The sequence below is a fragment of the Canis aureus genome, chromosome 21 (assembly GCF_053574225.1).
Source record: "Canis aureus isolate CA01 chromosome 21, VMU_Caureus_v.1.0, whole genome shotgun sequence".
NCBI classification, from domain to species: domain Eukaryota; kingdom Metazoa; phylum Chordata; class Mammalia; order Carnivora; family Canidae; genus Canis; species Canis aureus.
The window spans coordinates 54,392,030-54,418,196 of NC_135631.1; the positions used below are offsets into that span (position 1 = coordinate 54,392,030).

Consider the following 26,167-nt stretch of genomic DNA (forward strand, 5'->3'; position numbering starts at 1 on the left):
TCCGTTGCACGTGGTGTGTTTTCTCTTTCCACCATCCGCGGATAGACGACTCGGCCAGCTCATGAAGTCGGTGCGGTGGCACGGAAGGACAGAGGCCACGTGACCGCACGGATGGGCCGCGTGTAATGTCGTCCCACTCCCAGAGGAAGACGGTGGGAGTGATGGGTGCAGGCCCTGGGGAGGGATCAGGAGATGGGACGGAGCCTCCGAAGCGTTGGTGTGATGAGACGGGTGGGTGTCGGGATGTCCTGCTGCGCGGAGCCCTCCAGCCCAACACCTGCAGCCCCAGGGCCCTGGATGGAGGGATAAGGATGGAGCCCACCCCCCCCCCCCCAACACCTACAGACCCAAGGCCCTAGTGGGCGGGATAAGGATGGAGCCCTCCAGCCCAACACCTGCAGACCCAGGGCCCTGGCAGACAAGATAAGGATGGAGCCCACCTCCCCCTCAACACCTGCAGACCCAGGGCACTGGCGGGCGGGGTAAGGATGATGGGGAGGAACGTTTGCAGGCTGGGCATGTGTCTGGCAGGCAGGACCCGTGAGGGGTCACAGGTGTCCTCAGGGCACACGCCGTCGTCTGCACGGCTTTCTGCACGCCGCCCACGTCCCAGGACGATCCCGACAGGTGGGGGCCAGTCCCAAAGGCCCTGTGAGCTGTAGCAGGGGAGACACGGAGAGGGTTCGAGTGGGCGAGCGGGGCATCTGCCTTGGGTTTCGGCAGGTCCTCCTGGCAGCCGGGTGCGGGGGGTGGGCGGCAGGGACAATGACATCCTGACCTGGACGAAGCAGGGGACACCTGACATTTGCAGGGGAGGACGGAGTGTGGAGCTGCCCCACCGGGTCCCCAGGGCCAGGAGATGGGGGCCGGCCGCCGGCGCGGCAGCAGCTTGAAGGGCGTGCTGAGGGCATCCCGGCTGGGGCAGAGGTTCATGAGGTCGCGCGGAATAGCTCTGAGGCCGCCGCCAGGGCGCTGGGGGCTTCGCGGGTTTCCAGGTGGGGGCGGAGGGATGGGCGCAGGCCCGGGCCCAGGGCCTCCCCGCCTCCCCGGGCCTCAGGCTGGGGTTCCTGTGGCTGCTCCTTCCTCAGCACGGCACCTTCGGGGATGTCGCATCCTTTCCCTGCTTCCGGAAGCTTCTCTGAGGGTCTTTCCAGTCTGACATCCCCGGGTTCTTTAGCCAGGCACCCCTGTGGCCCACGGGAGCCCGTTGGTGTCAGAGCGGCACAGCAGGCGCAGCTGTGTGCGGGGTGCTCGGCCGCCCCTCGGCCTCGGGCCCTTCCCCGTGGCCCTCGCCCACCCTGCTTCCGGAGCATCACCCCGTGTCCTTGCCCCACACCCACCCCCCACAGAGCCCTGTCTGGAAAGACACGCTCCTTCCTGCTGTGCGCCTCCGTGGGTCTGGGGTCTGTCCATCACGTGACCCTGGAGCCTTGAGGGGGAGGACGGGTCACAGCGCGCTCGGTGACGGTGCCCGAGGCTGAGTCGGGGCAGAGGATGGGCGAGAAGGCCCAGGCTCCCTGCAGCCCTGAGCCTAAAGTTGGGGCCAAACGCCTGTTCTCAGTCCCAGGACGGCGCATGGGGTGGGCGTGCACCCGGGGCAGCAGGCACTCTCCCCGCTGCAGAGGGGACCCCGGTCCTCAGGCCTAGCCTCTTCAGTTCTTCTGTATAGGTAGCGTTTCTTGCTTTCGGGTGCATTTAAAAAATGGGGTGACCGATATGGGATACCCAAGGATTCATAAGTGAGGCCTTATGTCGAGCACCTCCCGTGCGTGCTGAGCACTTCCTACATATAGTGTCTATTTAATCCTCATTTGTTAGCTGGCACCATGGCCACTGCAGCCCTGCAGGGGTGGTGGTGTGGTGGCCCTCAGTGCCCCGACGACCAAACTGAGGCCCTGGGGGCAGTGACAGTCTGAATGCAAACCCAGCCTGAGAGGCTCAAGATGCAGCGTGAGACCCATGGTGTGGGGTGGGGCACGGACGGAAACAGGTGCAGGCCAGGAGCTGGGGAAGGCAGAGAGGGCTTCCTGGAGGAGGCTACCACCAGGCCCTCCAACCCTGTGAGGGCATGGACTGCACGGACCGCAGAGGACAGCGGGCGTGCCGCAGGCGGGCAGGCGGTGGAGCTCGGGGCTGCCTCGCCCCCACCCACCCGACGTCTCTGCACCTTCGCCCCCTGTCCCCGTCCTGGTGCGTAGTTCTGGGCAGACGCAGCCCGTGCAACAGGGACTTTCTGCAGCCCCAGGGGACCTGCCTTAGTTTGGCTTTGACGACACTTGGGAGCTGCTGTAAAGTCAACGTGGGACTTGCTTTTTTATTTAAATATTTTATTTATTTATTCATGAGACACAGAGAGAGAGAGAGGCCGAGATTCGGCAGAGGGAGAAGCAGGCTCTTCACAGGGATGTGGGACTCGATCCCGGCACCCCAGGGTCATGCCCTGGGCCGAAGGCGGATGCTCAACCCCTGAGCCACCCAGGCGTCCCCACTTTTTTTTTCTTTTAATTTTTAAGAAAAACGTGTTGAGTGTGAAATTCACGTAACAAAAAACCCAGCGCCGGAAGCGTATGAGGTGTTAGTACTTTCCAGGGTCGTGCCGCCACCCCCTCTACCTGGTTCCAGAAGTTTCCGCCGCTCCAGCGGAAGCCCCCTGCCACACAGCGGAGTCTGCGTGGCCCTGCTGCGGACGCCCTGTCAGCGTGCTTCCACGAGGGGAGTCCTTCTGTGTCTGGCCTTGTTCACGTAGCACGATGTCTGGTTGGATTTTTTTTTTTTTTTTGAATAAAGGCTTATTTTTGAAAGAGCAGTTGCAGGTTCATAGCAAAGCTGAGAGAAATTGGTGAGCGCTTCCCGCAGCCCTGCGCCGTGCATCCCGCAGCAGGTGGCGGCACGGTGGGCGAGCCTGCGTGGATGCACGGCGGCCCTGGCGTCCTCGGTGTGCAGGAGGGCTGGCGCTCCTTGTTCAGTGGGTGCGCTTGGACACATGTACGATGATGCGAGTCCGTCCTTGGGCTACCATATGGGATAACCTCACTGCCCTAAATACGGGGCTTTTAGTATTTTCCAGAACAACCTCTGGTGAACAACTAGAGCATCGGGGGTTGGTGTCTTCTGCATAAGTCAAAACACAATAAACCCCTCGTGCCGCGGGAGGTCACTGGTTCGTGCTTCGGGGCCGGGGTGCAGGACAGTGGGCCCGGCCGCACGGCCTCCTCTCTGCCCTTGGCACAGGGGACAGCGCGTCAGCCGGACGCGGTCATGGCAGAGGCTGGGGTGGGAGAAGCGGGATTCGTCCACAGGACACGGCTGCGTCCGCCGTGTTGAGCCCAGGGTCACAGCCGTGCCCTCCCGTGTGCCGACAGGGGGCCCCGCTCCTGGGGGACGCCTGGTGGCCGGGGCACGACGCCGCCCGCAGCACCCGGGACAGGAAATGGAAGGCAACGCTCGGTTGTTTTTCGCTTCGACTTTGAACTTGCTTCTTCCGCTGTTTTCCTAACTGCCCCTGATTCCGTTACCGTGGGTGCCCGGCCTCGTCGTAGGACCCGCGGGTCTTGCAGCCTTGGGCGGACGTGCCCGCGGGTGGGCAGCGTGGTGCGCTCTCCGCGCTGCCTCGGGGTGGGGGGGCGCTGCAGGGAGTTTCCGAGGCTTCCGTGCTCTGGGGGGGACGCGGCACGGGGCGCTCGCCTCCGATGCATTCACTCCCGACCACCTTTTTGTACAAACGGGCATCGGTTCCACGATGCAGACGAGACGTGCAAAGCCGCTTCTCGTGTTTCCATGCGTTTGGAGGAGTGTTCGCTGCCAGGGCCCTGGGCAGTTATTCTCCTGAAAATGCTCCTTCTCACAAAGCCTCCTCCCCCACCGTTGCCGGGGAGCCGTCGGGGGGCGGGGGGCTGGTACGTGTCCCGCACGGAGCGTCGTCTCTGCTGGGAGCGTTCGCACGGTGCTTCTCAGGCCCGGCTGTGCGGTGAGTGCGGGGATCTGGGCCCTGCGGGTCTGGAAATGGCAGCTTTAAAAGAAAAACCAGAAATAGACTTTTTGTTGCAGAATAACGCACGTACCATAAAATCGGCCGTCTCGACCGTAGGCAAACCAGTTCAAGGTGCTGCGTGTACTTCCGTCGCCGTGATCCCCGGGGCCTTGCTCACCCTGCAGGAGGGAGCCCCCCGCCCCCCACTCCCTCCCCAGCACCCTGCCTGGTGCTAGCCCGGGGATGGTGACCCGTGACCCGAGGTGCCCCACGGACGTGCCGTCCCGCGCCATCCGTCCTTCTGTGGCTGGCTTGTGTCGCCCGGCACCGTGTCCTCCGGCGTCATCCCGGCGGCAGCAGGTGTCTCCTTATGAGGGTGGAGCACATGTGCTTCCCCGTCCACGCGTCGATGCACGCCGTGGTCGCTCCGCCTCTTGACCGTGGGCACCAGGCCTGCTGGGAACCCGGTACCCATATCTATTGGAGTTTCCTGGGCTACGTCCCCAGAGGCGGGATTATGGGATCGCTTCGGGAGACGGCGGCGCTTATTTATAGGTTATTTATTTATTGGGTTTATTATTATTATTATTACATATTTTTTTACGACGGCAGCTTTTAACCCGCGGTTGTGTCTCTCCCCCCAGACGCCTGCAGGAAGAAGACCAGCAGCTCAGAACCTCGTCTCTGCCGGCCATCCCCAACCCCTTCCCCGAGCTCTGCGGCCCCGGGAGCCCGCCGGTGCTGACGCGCGGCTCCCTACCTCCAGGCCAGGCAGCTGCCAAGCAGGTGAGCGAGCGCCCCTGGCTCGGGCGCCGGCAGGACGGACGCCGGGCTCATTGCCATGCGAGGAAGGGGGACAGCGGGGATCTCTCCTCTTCCTTCTTTGCCTCTTGCTACTTTTTGATTTATTGTCCAGAATTCCACTTGTTAGGTCAGGGGTGCATCTGCGTGTTGTAGAAAGGGGCTCATACAAATGGTGCGAAGTAACGACCTGGTGCTTAAAGATGAATTTTAGCTCCAAGAATATTCCGTTGGCTGGGATCTCTGGATGCATGAGGCGTTTCTCAGGCCCCTGACCGTCCACGGGTTTGCGTTTGACGTTCCTGCCCTGGAATGTGACCTGCGCACGGAAGATTTTATTTATTTATTCATGAGAGATAGAGAGGCAGAGGGAGAAGCAGGCTCCCTGCAGGGAGCCCGATGCAGGACTCGATCCCGGGACCCCAGGATCACGCCCTGGGCCGAAGGCGGTGCTAAACCGCTGAGCCACCCGGGAATCCCCACAGCCACCTTTTTAAACTAACAGTTTCTACCTTAAAAATAGGCCTGTGAGCTGCATGTTCTGGAACCGCTGTGGCCTGGGGGAACCTGGGATGCAGAGGGCGTCTGTAACTTACCCCAGGTCACATCGTCAGGCTCTGTCCGTCCGGTCAGCGTGGCGGCTGCAGCCTGGGGAGGGAGACCCTGTCGTGCTGCCGTGTGGGCAGTGGTGGCTTAAGTAGGATGCCCACGACAGGAGCATCCGACCTTCACAGGATGGTCCCACTCGCCAAGGATTGTTCTGCGAAGTTTCCATATTTTATTTACTAATTTATTCCTCAAAACACCTTTAGGATTTAGGTACAAATGTTATTTCTGTTTTTTAGTTGGGAAATAAGCCCAGCTGTCGAGTGGGGCCCCGGGGTGAGCACTGGGGCCGAAAGGGACCCTGGGGTGAGAATTGGGGCCAGAAAGGACCCCGGTGTGAGCGGCAGGGCCAGGAGGGACTCCGGGGTGAGTGGTAGGACTCTGGGGTGAGCAGCAGGGCTGGGTGGGACCCCAGGGTGAACGGTGGAGCCGGGAGGGACCCCGGGGTGAGTGGTGGGACCCCAGGGTGAGCGGCAGGGCTGGGTGGGACCCTGGGGTGAGCGGCGGGACCCCAGGATGAACAGTGGGGCCAAGAGGGACCCCGGGGTGAGCAGCGGGACCGTAGAGTGAACACTGGGGCTGGGTGGGACCCTGGGTTTAGCAGCAAGACACCAGGGTGTGCAGTGGGGCCGGGAGGGACCCCGGGGTGAGCATTGGGGCCAGTCAGACCTGACGCTGGGATCCAGAGGCTCTACCTTCAGCCATTAAACCCCGCGTTGCCTGGGACCCTGTTTATTTTCATGGGTTTGAACGACCCTTTGCCATGAACCAGAACCTCTCGTGTCCCCAAGCGCCATGGGCCCCCACCCATCCCCTCTCCCCGCATCCCCCCGCCCCACCGTGCGATGAGCACGCGGGGAGCCCGGTGTGTGGGGCGGCCCTGCCCCAGACACCTCCTGCCTCCAGGGGCTGCCCCGTCCGGTCCCACCATCGACGCCTGGAAGGTGAGGTAAGCGTCCCTGTGGGGCGGCCAGCGCCGGCTGGGCCGCGGCCGTGTCACATGCCTGCAGGACATCTGGGACGTCTGCCTCTCCGGTGACCTCTGCTGCAAATAAGGGTCTAGACAGGCTGTCTGTGGATTGGTCCCCGGGCTTGTTTACGGCCTCGCCCAGCCTAAAATAAGCCCAGGAAAATCTGCTCTGGCTCTGCCAGCGCCTGGCGAGAACGCGGGCCTCCACCCGCGCCCGACTGTCCAAGTCTGTCCGCGGAATCCGGAACCTCGGGAGCTGGCCTGCTGCTTCTCCCGGGACCGCAGCGTCTGCCTGGTGTCTGCCTTCTTGTCGCCGTCCCCGGCCGCGGCCCCGCAGGCCCAGGGCACGGCTTCACGCTTCGGCGAGTCCACGTTCCCCGACGTGTCGCACGGGCTCGCGGGGCCGCGGCCGGGGCGCCCCGGGCTCTGACCCTTGATCCCGGGGGCCTGTGTCGCCGGCGCCGCTGTGGGGGCTGCCCCACGGAGCGCGATGGCGTGGCCGCCGGCGGTCTCCAGCCTCTGGGCCCTGCTGCCTGCTGGCCCGGAGAGGGGGAAGCCGGATGTGCTCATGCTGCCACGCGAGGGCCCGGGGAGCAGCTGGATGAGCGTCCGCTCGGGTCCCCCCAGAGGTGACGGCGCTCCAGCAGGCCCGCGGCACCGCCTCGCATGCTGGCTGGCACATGGTCACGTCGAGAAGAAAGTGTCTCACTCTGTGGAAGGAGCTCGCTCGTGACCTGAGCCCGTCAGGGGCGGCGTGTGTCTGCCCACGAGTCCGAAGGGGATGAGGAAGTGGAGGCGTGTGGCCGGGCCCACGCGGGGCTCCCGTGCCGGCCGAGCGCCGCGTGCAGACACCTCCCCTCCCACCTCCCTGGGGGTCCTTCCGTGACCCTCGCCGGCTGCTTGGGGGCAGGAGTGTCGGGTGTGGGGTCTGCACACCCCAGCTCTGAGAGCCGCCCCTGTGACACGCCGCCGCCTCCAGGGAGGACATCCATGCATGCAGGGGTGTGTGGCTGCGGGCAGGGCCCCGGGATGGACAGCTGAGGGGGGGCAGGGGCCCTGATGAGGTCACAGGCTCGCAGGGGCGCCCTCACCAGGGGGAGGAGCCCTCAGCCCCACCACTGTGGCAGCACTTCCAACTCCCCCGTCCCGCCGTCCCCTGTGGTCCCCGAGGCTGGCAAGTCGGCTGCAGCGTGGGCCCTGCTGTCCCGGGGCTTAGTGTGATGATGTCGGCAGGGTGACGCGCTCCCTCAGGTGCAGGCAGATGGGGCAGCCGGTGGCCGAGGAGGTGGTGCTGCTGATGAACCGTCAGGGCCCCCGCGGCCTCCCCGGGCATCCCCCTGGTCGGGGTGTGACCCCACCGCGGCCGGTCCGGTGTGTATGGCTGGAGTGATGGCAAGGGCCACGTGTGCGTGCCCCCCAAGTGTGCACAGCCCTGCCCCCGGGGGTGGTGCCGGGGGTGGGGCCTGCAGGCAGGTGCAGGTGGGTGGTGGAGTGATGTGTGCATACCCCCAAGTGTGTGTGGCCCTGCCCCCGGGGGCAGGTGCAGGTGGATGATGGGGCAGGCCCCCCACGGGGTGGAGCGATGGCGAGGGCCGCGTGTGTGCCCCCTGAGTGTGCACAGCCTTGCCCCTGAGGGTGGTGCCAGGGATGGGGCCCGCGGGCAGGTGCAGGTGGGTGGTGCAGGAGGCTGAGAAGGGAGGGGGAAGGGGCAGGGGGCCGCACAGAGGAGCGCCGCCGAAGGGAAGAACAGGGATGCTCCCAGAAACATCTCTATTTCCCAATTTAAGGCTGCCTTGCTAGCTTGATGGGAACGTCTGGAAGGCCCTGTCCGGGTGGCCTTCCTCCCAGCGCAGGGGTTTCCATGGAGCTGCCTGTGACCCGTTAGAGCAGGTTTCTCCGCTGCTGTTAATTCAAACACAATTAATCACACGTTTAACCCCATTTCTAATAGGGCGTGAACGCTGTCCCCGCTCCAGTCCACACTCTCCCCCCTTTGCTTACTTTCAAAAATTAATTTTCTGGAACTGAATTAATTGCCTTGCACTGGGTTCTGCCCGTTACTGATGATCCAGCGTGGGCCTCCCGAGGCTCTTGCTACCGTTTAACGAACGCGCCGCTGCCTCAGACCGTCTTTGGCAGGAAAAACTAGCGGCCGTGGCCAAGTGCGGGGGCAGCTTCGTGGAGCGCGCCCGTGTGGACGTGCCGGGCCTCCCGCTTCTCCCGCCTGGGCCGGGCGTCGCCCCGGAGTCCGCGGCTTCTCGTGGGCGCCCACCCCGGGGGCCTCACCGCCCGCCGCACGAGCCCTCTTTCTCAGCGCCTGCGGCACGTGCCCACGTCGGCTTTCTGGAACCTCGGGGCCCGGACGCGTCGGGAGGAGGCCCAGGGAGGTGCAGCCTGAGGGCTGGGGTCCCCGAGGGCCGTGAACGGTGCTGCGGACACTTGGGGCCGTCGCAGGATCGTCTGGGGCGGGAGCCCAGGAGAGGGGTGCTCCGGCCCCCGGTGGGACAGGGGTCGCTGCCCCCTGGCGACAGTCACTTCACCAGCGCGAGTCTATACCCATCGGCTCATCCCCGCCGTCCTCGGGGCGAAGCCCTCTTTACCCAGCGTCGCTCAGGCTGCTTCCCCGGGGCGCCTGGGGGCTCAGTCGGCAAAGCATCTGCCCTCGGCCCAGGTCACGGCCCCGGGGTCCTGGGATCCAGCCCCGTGTCAGACCCCGCACTCAGCGGCCACTCCGCTTCTCCCTCTGCCCTCCCCCCAACTCGTGGTCTCTCTGGTGCGCTCTCTCAAATAAATAAAATCTTAAAAAAAAAAAATGTAAAGAAAAAACCTAACCGATTGGTCTTCCTGTCCTGATTTCACTCCCTGGTTTCTCGGAAGTGAGGAACGGCGGCTGCCACCACCGCGGGGCTGCACCCCTGCCCTCCCCCTGCCCCCCTCGCCTTCCGGCTCCCTCCATGCCCATCCACCTCCATGCAGTCGCGTAGCTTCCCTGAAAGGTTTCCTTGGGAGGAATGTAATAAACTGTCTTTATTAGTTTTTAAAATGTCACGTTTTGGGCGGCCCGGGTGGCTCAGCGGTTTAGCCCCACCTTTGGCTCAGGGCATGACCCTGGGGTCCTGGGATCGAGTCCCACATCGGACTCCCTGCATGGAGCCTGCTTCTCCCTCTTCCTGTGTCTCTGTCCCTCTCTCTGTCTCACGAATAAATAAATAAAATCTAATAAATAAACAAATAAATAAACTGTCGAGTCTGCAAACGAGCGATCACGTGCCGCCCCCGGAGCGGCTCACTCAGCAGAGTCCGACGAGTGCTCCGGGGGGCGTCCGGGGCAGCACGGGGTAGCCCCGTCCCGTCCTGCCGCTCAGAGGTCCCCACGGCCCCTGCCCCCTGGCGGCCGGCCTCCCTTATGGTCCCGTAACACAGCAGCCAGGGCGGGTCATGTGTGCAGAGGGGACCCAGGCTTCAGGTCGGCAGTGTTCCCGGGGCGCCCAGCAGCGCTCCGCACAAACAGGAGCCCGTCTCGCCAAACCAAAACGCGCACGTGTGTGACATTTCGTTCCTCCGGAGGGTACCATGGCATAAACCAGAGCAAGCAAGCGGAGCCCACGCGTGACGCAAGCATCGCTGCCCATTCCTCCTGCCGTTGCACCTGCTGCCATGGAAGGCTCTGGAAGCTGGGACGCTCGCTGTGGCTCCTGTCCCGGTCCTGGGGGAGGTGCAGCGTCGGCAGCTCTGAGGCCGAGCGCCTCGGGAGTCGGTGTGCGGGACAGAGAGGCGCTAAGGAGCGCGGGTGGGCTCAGCCTCGGGACTGCGTGAGAACCAGAGGGACGCAGGGCCTGAGTCCTGCTCGCGAGTCTCCGTGGCTGCTGTGACCCTGCCCTCGTGCGTCAGCCACGCATCAGTCTGGGCCTCAGGCCGCGACGTGTGTCTTCCCGGGGATGGGCCCGCCCAGGCCTTCTGGATCCAGAGCAGCGGCTGACTCTTCGGCCCCCGGCCTCCCCCGCATGTCGCCCAGTGACAGAGAGCCTTGTGCCCCCTTTTCTTACCTGCGCTTTCTGGAAGCCTCATTACCTGAGTCATGAGACGGAAACGTGCAGGCCCGCGACGGTTGGGGAGGACCACATTCCATCACCTTCTTGGAAACTCCCGTTCCCTGCTGGTTTGGGAGGCACCTGAAGAAAGCCCACTGATGGGGGTGGGGGGCAGCCTGGAGCTTCCCAGACGATTCCAGTCGCGGGTCCACGAGGTCCATGACATGCTTCCCTGGGACTCTCCGTGGGAAAGGGTGCCGGGTGGTCCGGAGCATCTTTCGGAGCTGTGTGGGAATAGCACTAACCTCCAGGTGTCTCGGGCACTCGGCGGCAGCCGGAGAACGCCCCACGCAGGGGACGCTTGCAGCCACCTGGTGAGCCGCGCGCCTGAGGGGAGTCCCATCAGGAAACTCCGTGGAATCCCCCCCGCTGGGCTTTCTCCAGACCGTAAATATCTGTGAAAATAGAAGCTCTCTGAACTTGTGAGGCCTCACGCGGGTCCTGGATCGCGGCATCAAAGCTCCCATGGCATCCGGGGGAGGCCTCGCAGGGTGAGCGTTTCAATCACCCGTCTTCCCCAAATGCGCCTGTTCCCCCAAATCCGAGAACACGAGGTGGTGTTCCCGGGCCCGCTAACGGGCTCGATCTTGCTGCTGCTGCTGCTGCTGCTGCTGCTGAAGTTTCCTTTGGAGCAGGGGCTGCTAGAAAACGAACTTCGGCCCGTTGCGTTGCCCGCGTCGACGGCTCTGCTGCAGGTGCCCGGGAGCACCCTCGTCCCCTTCGCTTGCATTCGTGTTTCTCACTGGTTCACGCAGCAGGAGAGCCTGTCACGCCCGTGCGGTGTGGGCATCTGTGTCTCAGGACTATCCGTGACTGCCCGGGGCACATGTGGTTCCACTGGCCGCTCTCCCAGTGCGTCCTCGCCTCGCAGGTCCAGGTAAAGCGCTCCGGGAGCTTGCGGGGGCACAAGCGTGTCGTCACGTTCTGAATCCTTTCCCGCAGGCAAGTTCCCGGGAGCCGGCTTCCCGTGCAGGCTCGTGAGCGTTCATTGCCCTGGTGCGTGTTGTGATAGGGGTTTGTGAGGGCCTGTTGGCTTGATGATCGCCTCCCTGGTGGAGGGAGCGTCAGCAGTTTTGGGCCCTGACTCTGCACCAGGACCATCACTAGACCATGCGGCTTCCTGTGCCCGACGGTTCCTCACGGCAGCGCAGGGTGGCCCTGGAAGGGCGTGGGTCTGGCTGAGCCGACACTGGCCTGTCCCCAGGAGCCCACGGCCTGCTGGGCGAGACCAACGCCAGCTGGTCCGCAGGGGCGCGTGACTGCCGGCGGGCCAGGTGTGCGAGCCGGACGCTTCCCTGTGCGGGGGAGCTACGAGCTAGCGTAGCCCCGGGATTGAAGGATGAGAAGCTGATCGTGGGCTTGGAGGGGGAGAATGTTCCAGAAGGGGGGGGGGAGGGCCCTTCACAAAGGGCCTGGACGTTAGGACCTAGAGTCGGCTAAGAATTCCATCCCAGGTGCAAAAGAGAGTCCACCAGGTGTCAGATAGAGGGGTGCAGAGCAGCTTTGCATTTTGGGGAGGTTCCCTTTAGTTCGTGGTGTGCAGGATAGGGTGGCACTCGGAGAGGGGGCGTGGCATGGGTTCGGCCACCGTGCACGCGGGCTCGGGAGCCCATGGCCTTTGGATGAGGACCAGGGTGCTGAGGCTGGAGAGAATGGGCTGGGTTTGAGCAAAATCACAGGATCTAGTGATTTCTTGCTCTCCCCTCCTTGTCCGGGCACTTCTGCTTTTTCTCCTTTAAGGGTAAATCTGATCTGGAGCTCTGATCCTGGCTCCTAAATTCCATTCTCCACCAAAAGGGTGCTGAGCAAGCGCTTGAAGAAAGAGGAGGCACGTCCCAGGCTCAGAGGGCAAGAGGAGGGTGGTCACTTACGGACGCGGAGAAACCTGGCAGGTGCCACCAGGGCCCAGTGTCCTGAGCCAGCGTCCGCTGGGGCCCCATGGCGTCTCGTGGGTGTGTGACGCCAAAGATGTGAACCAGGACTGGGGGGTAGTCCATGAAATGGCGGGGGCTCTGCAAAGTGTGACGGTCACAGAAGACCCCAGAAAACTCACTCTCCGGGTGACAGACGAACCCCAAAATGGTGCTGTTGCCTTTCCTAAAAGGGACGTCGGTTGGACCTTGGCTGAATTTGCAGGCGCGCATGTCGGCTGGAGGGAGCGTACTGGTGGACTTTCCTGATTTCAGTCCTGACGCTGTGCTTACGAGGGAGAGTGCCACGTGTCGGAGGCACAGGCCGCGGGGTAGACGGGCCACCCCGATGACCAGGTGCGGAAAGAGAACAGGATGAAGCAGACGGAGCCAACGCTAGTCCTGGGGAACCCACGTGAAGAACATACAGAAAACCTTATACCGCCTTTTATAGGTTTTCTGGAAGCCTGAGATTCTCACAAGATAAAATGCTAGAGAATGAGAAATCCTGTTTCAAACCCAAAACATGCCTCTTAAGTGAACAGATTTTTTTTTTCACTGTGCTTTTCTCCCACGGGGCAAACAGCCTAGGAGACAGGAGACATAAGTCAGGCCACCGCCGCTTCCGCGCACGGCTCCAGGAGGATGGGCAGGTGCGCCCGGGCGGCCTGTCCCCGGAGCCGCGCTTCCAGGAGGGGAGTCGATCGAGAGCACCCTGCTGCTCTTTCCTCCCTGTTCTTTTCAGGAGAAATGGAATATCCGTGGTTTTGGTGGCATAACGTGCCAAGTGGATTCGCATGTGCCGTGCTCTGCTTTCCTGCGTATAAGCTTCGTCCGAGGGAAGGAGATTCTCAAAGCTTCAGTCCTGGGGCCTCAGACTGTGGGAGGTTCCCAAGCAGGTAAACGGGGAGGAGTAAACAGACTGAGTTTCCTCAAAGGCAGTGCCCCCTCCGTGCTGCTCCGCTGGCGGGTGCGTGCTCACGGCTCCAAGCGCCGCAGGGGGTGACCGTGCTGTAATGACGTCTGCACCAACCCTGTGGGCCTGACGTGCAGATGCCCCCTTGTGATCTTTTAAATTTGTTCGAGTGGATTTTTAGGGCCATCACGCGGCTGTTTGCCAGGTGGGCTCTGTCAACTGTGCGGGACTAAGCACGTGTCCTAGCAGGCAGGCCCGCTGCTGCGTGGTCCAGGGTGGGGAGGAGCCACGGACTCCTCGGAGCCGGGAGCACCCTCCTGCTGGGGGGCCCAGGGCTGGAGACACACAGGCAGCTGTGGGGAGCCCAAGCTTTGTGTGGGGTGGGTGTTGCTTCTCACTGAATGGAAATAATCACGCCTGACCTCTTGCCCCACTGCCTGTTGGCTGCCGAGGTGGGCTGCAGCCAGCGGGTTGTGAGTGCACCTGCTTTTTGTAGTTTGGAGGAAGCTCTTGATGCTCCCCTGGCCTTGCACACCCATGGGGCGGGGCCAGCTGAGCTGCACTGGCAGCCATGTGGTCGGGGGCTGTACTGCTGTGGCCACCTCTCCCCACACTGCCTCCCCTGGGAGCACATGCTGGTGTCCAGGTCCTGGAACAGGGGTGCCAGAGGGCTGCTGGCGGGGGGGGAGGGGCAGTCCAGGGCGGCTCCTGCTGGCTGCCAGTGCCCCAGAGGACGCCCCCAAGGAGGGGGCCCTAGAAGAGCTGTTGGGAGCTGCTGGAGCAGAGTTCAGAGTAGGCCCAGGGATATGGTGCACGTGGGTGCCCGGCGGATACAGTGCACGGCAGGGGCACAGGGATATCGTGCACAGGGGGTGCACAGGGATACAGGGCACGGCAGGGGCTGAGGGATACAGTGCATGGCAGATATGGTGCACAGCGGGTGCACAGGGATACAGGGCACGGCAGGGGCACAGGGATATGGTGCACAGCGGTTGCACAGGGATACAGGGCACGGCAGATGCACAGGGATATGGTGCATGGCGGATACAGTGCATGGCAGGTGCACAGTGGATACGGTGCACTGCAGGCGCACAGGGATATGGTGCACGGTGCATACGGTGCACGGTGGGTGCATGGTGGATACAGTGCACAGCAGGTACACAGAGATACGGTATATAACAGGTGCACAGGGATATGGTGCACGGTGGATACAGTGCATGGCGGGTGCACAGCAATACAGGGCACAGCAGGTGCACAGGGATATGGTGCACAGGGATACGGTCCATGGTGTGTGCACAGGGATACAGTCCACGGCAGATACACAGGGATACGGGGGATGGCAGGTGCTGACTGCTATGACCCGTTACATGAAGGGAAAGAGCCTTATTCCATCAAGACTCCGTCTAACCTAGAGCGTAACTGGTGAGCAGCTCTGGATGTGTGAGGTTCCGAAACCCTGAATTGTGTTGCTGAAAGCAGAATGTGCGCGGGTCCTTCGAGAACCAGGGGAGATCTCGTTGCCAGTAATTGTCATGCACCAAGTCTCGTGCAGCAGCCAGAATAGGAGGTACAGACTGTGACGGGGTGGGTGAGGAAAAACGTGCGAGGAAAACCCGCATCCGGACAAGGGCTGGTGTCACTCTGGGTCAACCTCACAGTGTGACGATTTTGAGTTACTTTAGGGTGACTTTGGTTGTTAAGACATAGAAGTCTCAGGATCCATCTCATCCCACTGGATTGTCAGGTCTAGACGCACATCTGTGACTGTGGTTTCCCTGGTCTGGGGTGATGCGGGTGTTCTCCGGTGGCCCCAGGGACGTTGTTCTTCTGGGCGGCCGGCTCTGTGACCCGGATCCCCTACAGACCCGTGGGCTCTTATTCCGTATCCATCCCTGCGGGGTCATTGGAGCTGCTTCAGGGAAGGGCAAACGGCTTCTGTACAAACTGAGGATGTTGAAGTAGGCGGACTGTGCATCCTCCCCAAGACTAGAGGAACCGGGCCATCTGTCCGTCCTAAGACTAGAGGAACCGGGCCCATCTGTCCATCCCCGAGACTAGAGGAACCGGGGACCGTCTGTCCATCCCAAGACTAGAGGAACCGGGGACCGTCTGTCTGTACCCAAGACTAGAGGAACCGGCGACCGTCTGTCCGTCCCCAAGACTAGAGGAACTGAGACCTTCTGTCCGTCCCCAGAGTAGAGGAACCGGGCCCGTCTGTCCATCCCAAGACTAGAGGAACGGGGCCCATCTGTCTATCCCCAAGACTAGGTTCCGTCTATCCATCCCCAAGACTAGAGGAACCGGGATCATGTGTCCGTCCCAAGACTAGAGGAACTGGGGACCGTCTATCTGTCCCCAAGACTAGAGGAACCAAGGACCGTCTATCCGTCCCCAGAGTAGAGGAACCAGGCCCGTCTGTCTGTCCTGAGACTAGAGGAACCGGACCTGTCTGTATATCCCCTGAGACTAGAGGAACTGGGCCTGTCTGACATGAATCTTCCCCGAGAATGCTTGCGACCTACCCCAGGTCACATCCAGCGGTCAGGTTTTGGTAGCATCTGTGGCCGCGTCTCTGCAGCACTTGGCACCTGTGCGCATCCAGAACTGCTTGCTCGTCCAGCATCTGTGAGCCCCCCTTGCCATCGCATCCTCTCTGTGCCGCTCTCCCCTCTCTCGGGACCGCTGTGCCTGGAGGACCCTTGGCTGCCTCTGTGCCTCGCGCTCCAGCAGCGCGCTGGCCGCACGTGACGTCGCTGCACCCCAGCACCAGGTGCCATCCGGGTGCTCCCGCACACCTGCGAGCAGAACCTACAGGTGGTTCTGCATCCCACACTCCCGTGTGCTGGTCTGTGTCCCCATCAAGTGAAGGGTCATGAGGTCGGGATTTTAGTCTTAAGGACCATGTCGCCAGCACCCGGGTGCCTGGCCGGGAGGTTCTCAGGAAACATCCGCTGAATGGATGGTGGTGCTGGAATCCCACCCGCCGTGGAGGCGGGCCTGAAATCTGGAGAGGTTCCGACCCATCTGAGGCGGGTCTTGGAATAGGCTTCTCGGTCACCTGCCAGGCTCCGTGTTTCAGAGTAAGTGCAGTTGCTCCTAGAAAGCAAATCTCCTGGATCCCTGGGTGGCGCAGCGGTTTGGCGCCTGCCTTTGGCCCAGGGCGCGATCCTGGAGACCCGGGATCGAATCCCACGTCGGGCTCCCGGTGCATGGAGCCTGCTTCTCCCTCTGCCTGTGTCTCTGCCTCTCTCTCTCTCTGTGACTATCATAAATAAATAAAAAAAAAAAAAAAAAAAAAAAAAGAAAGCAAATCTCCTTGCTGTCTTACTCACGGGAGTCCCACGTGGAATGCTGTAGCATTGATTATTTTGATGTGTGTTGTAGGTCACAAAGTGCTGTGATTGGACCGCGTCCGGCCTCTATAGCTCAAGTTTCTGCCTTGAGGCTCATGGTTCCACAGCGGGTTTCTGTTGACGTTGCTGCTGAGGCTCCCGGGACGACTCCTGTCACCAGGAGAGAGAATGTTACACTAAATGAGCGTAAATGAGCTCCTCTGTAGTAAAAAGGCATGTTCTTACGCTCTCCTCGTTCTGCATTTTTTAAATTTGTGGCCCTTTATTTAGATGTCTTTATGATGCCAGAGGGTGTGACTCGTGGAGCCGTGGAACCTGCCTGGCCAGGTGGGAATCATGCTCACGCCAGCACCTGGGCTCTGCACCCAGGATTGGCCTTCGGCTCTTTGTCCTCGTTGGTATAAGGGCCATCCTCTCCGTGGCAGCACAGGGCCTCCCTGTGAATTGAGTGCATGCGGGGCCCACCTGCCCCTATTAATGGCCTGCAACCCACTCTTATTATAGAGAGAGCAGAAATGATCGTTCTTGTGCGTAGATCTGTGGTCAGTTAATGGCTGGTAGGTGGGAGGACAGATCGATGGTAGAGAAAGGAGTGAGAGCTGATGGCAGATAGTCGATTCCCAGCAGTATAATTGCTGGATCAAAAGATGTATGTGTGATTCATGCCTAGAAATTCATTTTTCTAACCATCGTCAAAGGGCAATCTGTCCCTTCCAGTAGAATGAGAAGGTGCCAGGGCTTGGCTGTTCTCCTGGTCCCAGTACGGAGTGATCCGGGACGGGCATCCTATACCGCTGTTCCCGGTGACAAAGGCAGCCTCCCGGGCAACCCATCACTTGGATTGGCTATTTCTGTAGCTTCAAGGAACTCCAGCAGATGTCTGGGGGTGAAGGAACAGCCCTGAAGAGAGAGGGCATTTGGTTTCCTCCCCGCCCCGAGTCTCAGGCCTTGACAGTCGGAGGGTGGCGTAAGGCGGATGCGGCCACGTTCAGGCACTTCCTTTTTTCAGTGTTGGATCTCCCGAACCCGTGTTGCGTGGAAACTTTGGTTTTCCTGGTTGAGCGGGGTTACGGCCGACTGTGGTGTTCAGGGTGACGTATCCGTTCCCACAGCGCCATGGTCGGAAGGAAGCAAAATAAAAGGCCCTGCTTCGTCCGACAGACACGAAGGTATGCAGGCTGGAGGTCGTCCGTCGTCCTCAGCTACAGATTTTTGCTTGGGTTGTCGGATTTTTAGTTCTACAAAAAGCAACCCCGGAGGCTAAGTGGTGCCAGCGAATGTCCTGCTTTCTAAGAGGATTTGTTACTAAGTCTTGACAATCATTATTTTTGTAATTCTGTAATCTCACCCTACTGGTATATAAGCCTACTTTCTCCAGGATAAGGCATTCCAGGGGGTATATGCTATCTGAGCTTCAGTCGTTGGCTCCCCCCTGGCCCTGACCAGATACCAGTCAGCCCTTCCTCCGGGTCCTGTGTCCTTTCCTGGTGGCCGTGTCTCTGCCCTCCTGCTCCACCAGCCTACTGGCCGGGCTGCAGCGGAGGGGACAGCTCTACTGGCCCGGCAGGCGGTGGCCTACAGGGCTGCGTGCGGGCTGCCTGAGGCCCTGACCTTGCTGATGCGGTGCTGCTGCTGCTGCTGCGGGGTCACCGCTGGCCTCAGAGAGGCAGCTGGTGGCTCCCCTGTCCCAGATTACAGTAACAGCTGCCCTGCTTACCCGTAGGCTCAGGCAAGACTTTTTCCGAAACCAGATGACAATAAATAAAATACACTCTGACATGACCTGAGAAGTACGGTTCTCCTAATAGGGACAACACGTTGGCCTAAAGGTAGATGCAGAACCTTGAAGAGGTTCAGATTGTTTTGGGGAGCCCCTCTTGGTGGGCGGCCTGACCTGCTCATACAAGACAGAGAGGTGGTCATTGGGGAGGTGCCAGGTCACTTCCCTGAGCTCGCAAATCATGTGGCCACGCAGCAGAGAGCATGGGCATGGACATGGGCCTGTGGTGGTCTGCTCCGTGGGCCTCCGCAGAAGCACACTTGCCTGGGGCTCGTCCACACGGGCCGGCCTAACAGGGCTCCGCCTCCGTGCGTGGGATATTCTGTTCAACCCCAGCAGTGATCGAACCAGCCACTGCTGCCTGTTTTGGATCTGAAACATCCTGCATCTCAAATATCCCTCAAGACAGAGGCTGAATGGAGTAGGGATAGTCCTGTGAAGATAATCATGCACGGCCTGTCTTATCTCCACAACCGTGTGCGCCGTGGGCGGTGGTCGGCGATGGGATAAGACACCAGCCACACGGTGAGTGAGAGGACGGGGTGCCCATCCTTATTCTCACACAGTATTTGTTATAATTTTATTTTAGAATAAGTTCAGACCTCCAGAGAACTCGTAGTAATAACACAAAGGACTCTCATAGGTTGTGTCCCCTGATTCCCTAATTGGCAACCTATTGCCACATTTTAAATATTTATTTGAGAGAGAGAGAGTGAGCAAGAGAGAGTGAGCTTGAGCCAGGGCGAGGGGCAGAGGGAGAGGGAGCATCCCCAGCAGACTCCCCACGAGGCACAGATCCCAACACGGGGCTCCGTCCCATGACCCTAGATCATGACCTCAGCCAAAACCAAGAGTTGATGCTGAACCAAGTGAGCCACCCAGACGTCCTGCTGCGCTGTTTCCACTGCATGTGTATATACACATATACACGCACGTAGGTCTGGTGGGGCGAGGGCATCGGCCCCCCCATGCAGTCGAAAATCCGAATATAACCCAAGTCCCTCAAAACCTCCCTACTACTAGCCTGCCTTTGGCAGAAGCCACAGGAATGATAGACGAACACATATTCTACGCTGTATTCTTGCCATAAAGTAAAGGGGAGAAGATGGGACTGAGAAAATCATAAGGAACAGAAACACATTTGCTGTGTTGGATTCATGTTAAGAAAATTTCACGTGTAAGTGAATCCGTGGAGTCTCAGCCCGTGTAGTTCAGGGGTCAGCAGTGTGAGCGTTTGGATACCCACACACCATGGTTGAGCCTAATGTGTAGACATCAAATCATTTCTTTCCTCCTGTAAAGGCCTCAGTGTCTGTTTCCTAAAAACAGGGCGTGAGCGCAGCACAGTCTTTAACGTCAGCCAAGCGCACGCGTCCCGTCTGCGAGACCACGTCACATTTCCGGTTGTCCTTCTGATGTTCTCCGTGGCTGCCTTTCTTTACGCTCCGTAGCCAGGACAGGACCACCTTCTCTGTGATTCCCCCGGGACGCACCTCGGCACCTTGCCTTTCCCACGGCCTCTGAGTCCTCTGTCACAGTGACTGAAGGACCCGTTGGTGTGCGGGGGGGCTCCCGAGGGACCCCATCAGGTTGTCTGTGTGTGAAGACCACAGAAAGAGGGGATGTGTCCTTCCCTGCGCTTTCCCTCGGGAAGCTCACGATGTGGGCTCGTCCCATCATTCCTGGGGTTTGTCCTTATTCCTCGGGGAAGCTGTTGTCCTCTGGGTTTCTCCCTAGTAGTCACTGTTCTTCCCTTTGTAACGAGGAAGCCACTTTTCAAGGAAGAGAATTCGAGACCATGTGAATTTGCTTTTCTCCGTCAGGCATCCCTTCACGGGTTTTATTGTGTATTGATGATTCTTTTCTGGATTTTCTACCATCCTGCATCTATTAGGTGCCTTTCTGCTGTTGGGAAGAACATTTCCCTTCTCTCCCACTTATTTGCGTGTGTGTGCTTGTCAGCGAAGACACATTATTCTTTTACCCGATGGTCATTCCTACCAGTGTTCATTTAGACCCTCACACTACCCCCTCGGGCCGGTGCCTGGTTCCTAGTACACGTCCCCATCACTGTACTCTCTTCCCTGGGACAAGAGTCCCGTACTCTGCAACTATATGGATATTCGGGACTGGATAATCCTTTGTGAGGGCCTGTCCTGGGCCTCGTGGGACGTTTGGCAACATCTCTGGCCTCTGCACACCACACGCCAACAGCACTAGCACTAGCACATACACACCTGCCGTGATCACCAGAACGTCTCAGATGTTGCCAGAGGTCCCTTGGGTGGCAAAGCCCCCCGTCCCAGTCCCCGCTGGGAAGCGCCAAGGAAGTGAAGGAGTATCGCTTACTTTATTGATTGTCACTGTCTACCAGAGAGATGCTAGTTCAGTTCTTCAATGAGGTTAGGCAGAGAAAGCCTCATAATCTTTATTTCTTCAGCAACACAAAGATAAAGGAATGTTGAAGCTCTTGTCTATGAAGAGTGTAGAACCCACACGGTAGACAGGAGAGTGAGGCGAACCCTCCCACGTGCCCCCAGCCTGCTCCAGCCACACCCCGTTGGCTCCCCGCGACCTCCCATTTTGCCCAGAATCTCACATAAAAACACCACTTATTTTTAAATATTTTACAATATTTCTGGTTCTGTAAAAGATTGAGAGATTGAGAGTGGTTTTTTTTCTTTTGTTACAAGAACCTCATTGCTCCTAAATCCTTAATAATTAAATGTGAAAAAAAATGTATTATTCAAATCAGAATCATATTTACACTGCATGTGTGCGTGGTCCTAGTGGTGCTGCTCCGGGAGGGGCTCGACTCAAGGAGTTTGCTCCCACGGAGGCTCTGGTCTGCGGGGAGAGGGCCGGGCCTGGCCACACTGCAGGCTCCAGCTCAGTATTCACACTGCATGGGTTCCTGCCCACTGACAGCCGGTCACCAGGCCTCCTAGAGGTCTCCCCTGCTGCCCCCTCCCCACGTCACGATGGACGTCATGGTGGACAGGTGGACCTGATGGTTGGGCTGGGGGGGGGCTTCTCTTTCCAGACACCATGGCTGCCCTCTTCCCCGTGAGCTTCAGCTTCTTTGAATGCAAACAGACTCCTAATTACTGGGATTTCAACCACTTAAACCTCAAAGTCTTTGGAATAGAAGTTCTGGACGAGCTCTTTCTGTGCAAAGGCTTTTTTTTTTTCTGGGTTGGTGCAGCAGGGGCATCTTGTAGGCACACAGTGGCCCTGACAGAGAGAAGGCAAGTCAGACGTGCACGTGTGGAATGCTCATTTACCCGGTGTGAGCTCCGCGTGAGGGAGTTTCATACACCCCCCTGTGGTGCTCAGCGTAAGCCTGTGTGACCGTCCCTCTGCCGTGACAGTGAGGGTGTTGATAGTCGGGGGAAGGGGGCACATGCAGCAGCAGGAGAGAGAGTCTGAATCCAGGCCTGGCCGGTTCTAAAGTCCATGCTATCACTGCGGAGACAGAAATCCTCTGCACAATTGGTGCTTCCAGACCGTGCGGGGAGTGAGCGCTGGGGGACCCTGGGGCGTCCAGGGAGCGGGGACTGCACAGAGAGCACACCTGATGACGGTTCCTAAGTGAGGGGGCCGAGCGGCCTTACACCTAGTCCCGTTACGTTCCTTAATAAATCTGGTCTTGGGGAACGGCATCCTACCAAACACTCGGCCCGGCATCTCCAATGTTGGAAACGTTTCTGTTATTGGAGATGTATTTTAATAAAGCCTGACATCCGGGCGCCTGGGTGGCTAAGTCAGCTAAGCGTCCGACTCTCGGTTTCAGCTCAGGTCATGCTCTCAGGTCACAAGATCGAGCCCCACATTGGGCTGTGCATGCAGCACAGAGTCTGCTTGGGAGTCTCTGTCCCTCTGCCCCTCCCCCCTGCTCGTTCACATTCTCTCTCTCTCTCTCTCCCTCAAATAAATAAATCTTTAAAAAAAAAAAAAAAAGCTTGACATCTAGCAATCTATTCTGAGAAAATAGACACAGACATTAAGACTCATGTAGAAAGACGCCCAACAGCGCTGTTGGTGAATGTGAAAGACTCGAAACCGCCCGCACGGACAGCCGTCAGGACAGCGCCAGGTCCCACACGGCCACGTGGACAAACATCGCAGACACGGAAACATCAAAGAGGTGTAGTGCCCGGGAGATATTTACGGTGTAACCTGAAGCTACACAAGCCTGATTGCAAAACCGTACGTCCTGTGATCCTAACCATGTCAGTGCGTCTATTTATAAGTACGTGTGCGGGAGAGTACTAGGAGGGCCACACTCTAGAATTTTAACTGAGTAACTGGAAAAAAAAAAAAAAAAAGGTCAGAGTTTTCCCTGTGTCCCTTATTATTTTCAAGTGTTACCATGCCAACTTATTTTTATAGTGAAGAACTGACTACATCCGGGTGTGTGTGCGCATGTGCCACATACACACACACTCCCACCTTTGCACGTCCCAGGGGCCGCCGGCGTTGTCCTTACACACAAGAAAGAGAGCGTACCCCTCCCCCCAGGCAACTCCATCAATAGAGCCGTCTTCCTTCTGAGATCCAAGTGAGGCGCCCACCGGGCTCCTGTGAATGGTCCTTGCTGCTCCTGCCGTGCTGAGGACAGGCGGCCAGGGCACCGTCACCGCTGCGGGCCCTGCGGGGACTTGCGGTCCCTCTGCGCTTCCACTCGCCCCAGGTCCCCGAATCCTGGTCCTGGAGCCCAGAGGGGAGCCTTGCAGTCAGGGAGGCCTAGAGCCTCGGAGGGAAGGTCTAAGAGTCCAACGTTGCCGCAGCGTCGGGGAGGCTCTGCCCTCCCGCGGGGGTCCTCGCCCGATTTGTCCTGTGCAGGGAGAAAGCCACGGGCGGTGGACTGGTGCAGGGACTCTTCCCCGGGGCTCGTCCCTGAGCGGAGGAGCAGGTGTGCAGGCCGGCGCCAGAGAGATGCCTGAGCCGGGGGGAGAGGCAAGCCCGCGTTCCCATGGCAACAGCATCAGGGGCCCTAGATGGCCCGGGACCCAGTGGGAGCCCTTGGGTGTTACCCGGCAGCCTGGTTGGCGCCACCACCGTGTGACCTGCAGGCAGCGCGGCTCCGAGCGCCTGATCCCTTTGCCGTCTTCCACCCGCCAGGGGAGGACTGCATCTTTTCTAAACTACCTTTTATTTCCGTCATCTCTACAATGATAGCACCTGATTAGCGCTGCCTCTGGCAAAGTCAGACGTCCATGGCTCCGTTCGAGGAAAAAAAAAAAATAGAGATGAGCAAATCAAAATCAATTATTCTTCCGAATGGGTCTGGCCTGAAACGGGCGTAAAGGCGGCCACCATGTGCCCTGGATCTTGCCACGGCCTGCCGAGCTGCTGAGCGCCATTCAAGGCCGGGGTCTGCCGGGGGACCCTGAAATCCGTGGTTGACTTTCAAGAACTAGTCGGGTTATTTTTTGAGTCGTAACTGCTTTAGAAAGGAAAAGGAAAAGGAAAGGCAAGGACTGGAAATATGTTTCTCATGGAAACTCGAAAGTCAACAGATAGTGATGCAGATTTCTTTTAAAGTAAGCTGGACTCTAACGGAACAGGATTATTACGTACGTTCTTACTACCACGAATAGAGCCGCACAACTGCATGGAGCTGTTTGGGCTTTTGTGTTTTATATCTCAAAACAGCAGCATTAATTTAGAACAGAACTGGGAAAAAATTGTTAGATTTACATCATTTTTCACTAAAATTCATCTAGCCTATTGTTGGTTCTGCCCCAGCTTGAACTAAATTTGTTTATTTATTTTTAAAGATTCTACTTATTTATTCATGAGGCACAGAGAGAGAGGCAGAGACACAGGCAGAGCCTGACGCGGGACTCGATCCCAGGACCCGGGGTCACGCCCTGAGCTGAAGACTCAACCCCCGAGCCCCCCAGGCGTCCCCCAAATGAAATTTAATTTCCTCTAGACTTAGTGCAGCTGCCTGTAGGGGGTTTCAGGGCCCACCAGAATCAAAAGCATTTTCATGTAGCTCCTAAGAAGCCACGGATCCCTCCTGGCGGGGAAGACTCCCCAGGGCTGGGAAGCAGCTGCCGGCAAAGAAGCAAAGCAGAGCAGGTGCCCTGGGTTCAGGTCTGGGCTCCGGCAGTTTCTACATGCTCGACGCTGGGCAAGCCTCTGCATTACTGAGACCTGCACCCCTCATCTGCTTGGGGGGCAGGGACGCCTGCCCCGGGGGATGTTAATGTTGGGCCCCAGCGTGGCTGCTGCGGTTTTCAGAGATGGAGCCCCCCACCTGCCCTGGCACAGGGGGGCCCCCGTGGCCGTCCACCTGCCGGGACTGTCCCGCTTTCCTCCTTGTGGCCCCCACCAGGTCAAGGGACCATCAGCACATCCCAGTGTTTACAAGAAACTTCACAAGTTTTTGAAAACCTCAGCTTACATCCTCACTTTGCAAAACGCATTGCAAGTGGACGCAGAGCCCTCTGAGCTCAGAAGCTGGTTGATCAATGGTGGAGAAGGAAGACGAAGCTGGCCTGGGTGCTCCTAGCTCTGAGCCCTCCCTCCCTATCCCCGCACCCCCCAGAGTTTGGGGCCCTCTCAGCTCCACTCGGTGCAGGCACCCTCGGGGGCTGGCCTTCATGGACATCCTACCCCGTAGACGGCTCTAGGGGCAAATAGCTGAAAGTGCCCCGTTTTCTGTCTTCCCAGGGTGGTCTGGGCCGCGGTGATGGCCTCCTGAGCTCAGTAGGACGTCCTGAGCCTGTAAGGCAGCCAGGGCGGCGTGCCCCGCGATGTTGACAGCAGGGAGGTGACCCCGCGGCCTCCCTGTGGGGGACCCGGGCCCAGACCCGGGCTCCCCAGAGTACACACTGGGGCACGGAGATGACGTCACCTCCACCCTGATCCTTCTCAGACTCCTTCCTTGTGGTTTGCTTCTCAGTCTGTGCAGGGAACATATCAAAAGTGACAGCAGGGCTCCGGGGACGCCTGAATGTTCTATCACCACTTCAGGGCTTTTATCACGGGCTGCGGTGCCAGTCAGAGGCCGGGTGTCCTGATGGAGAATTCCTGCCCCTCCACCTCTGCAGAGAAGCACCTCATGCCCTTGAGGGCATGCCTGTGATGATCTCCTCTTCAATATTGCCACCACTCTATTTTTTAACGCTTTTGCAGCAGAGAAGAGGACCCTGGGGATTCGGGGGTTGGCTTTTCCCACCGAGTCACTCGCGGAGCATCCTACAGGTCAGGAGCCTTGCGTTCCCAGATGCGCCAGCCCGCGTCGGAGTCCAGGTGGCCCCTTCCGTGTCTGCAGCCTTTGGGTGGAGCCCGCCTCACTCCAGGCTCCACGTCCTGTGCACGTACGCCCCCGGAGGGCAAGTGCGGGGGCCGAGACCTTTCCAAGGGGGAGCTCTCCTGAGCCTGAGCCAGGCCTGCCCTGGGAAGTCAGCGCTACTCACAGATGGGAGAGTGAGGCACGGGGCTGCTGTGCCAGGTTCCCACCACTACGCTGCTACTTAGCGATGAAGCCAGACTGCAGCCTGGTTTGGCTCTAGACCGCCCCCCCGCCCCCCCCTTGCTAAGGGAGGTCATAAATGGTCTTTGACACCCTCAGAGCAAACACTGTGCTTTCTGAGTGACTCCCTGAGCAGTGCTCGCAGGACAGAAAGCGGGTGTCAGCTAGCATCTAACCTGCCGAGGTCACAGGGCCAGGAGGGGGCTGACCTCGGGCTGGCACTGCGGGGCTGTGCTCTGAGCGCATCCCCATCCTGGCATGACCAGATCCGTATGTTCCCC

The 26,167-nt window shown here is 59.5% G+C and overlaps 1 protein-coding gene across 4 annotated transcripts in view; it reads left to right on the forward strand.

The window, feature by feature from the left end:
- GRB10 (growth factor receptor bound protein 10) overlaps window positions 1-26,167 on the forward strand; it is a 157,787-nt gene that overhangs the window by 102,398 nt on the left and 29,222 nt on the right. For all 4 annotated transcript variants that reach the window (XM_077864166.1, XM_077864167.1, XM_077864168.1 and 1 more), the window contains one exon: window positions 4,615-4,756. In XM_077864166.1, coding sequence (XP_077720292.1) covers window positions 4,615-4,756 — 142 coding nt within the window. The remainder of the gene's footprint in view (window positions 1-4,614; window positions 4,757-26,167) is intronic.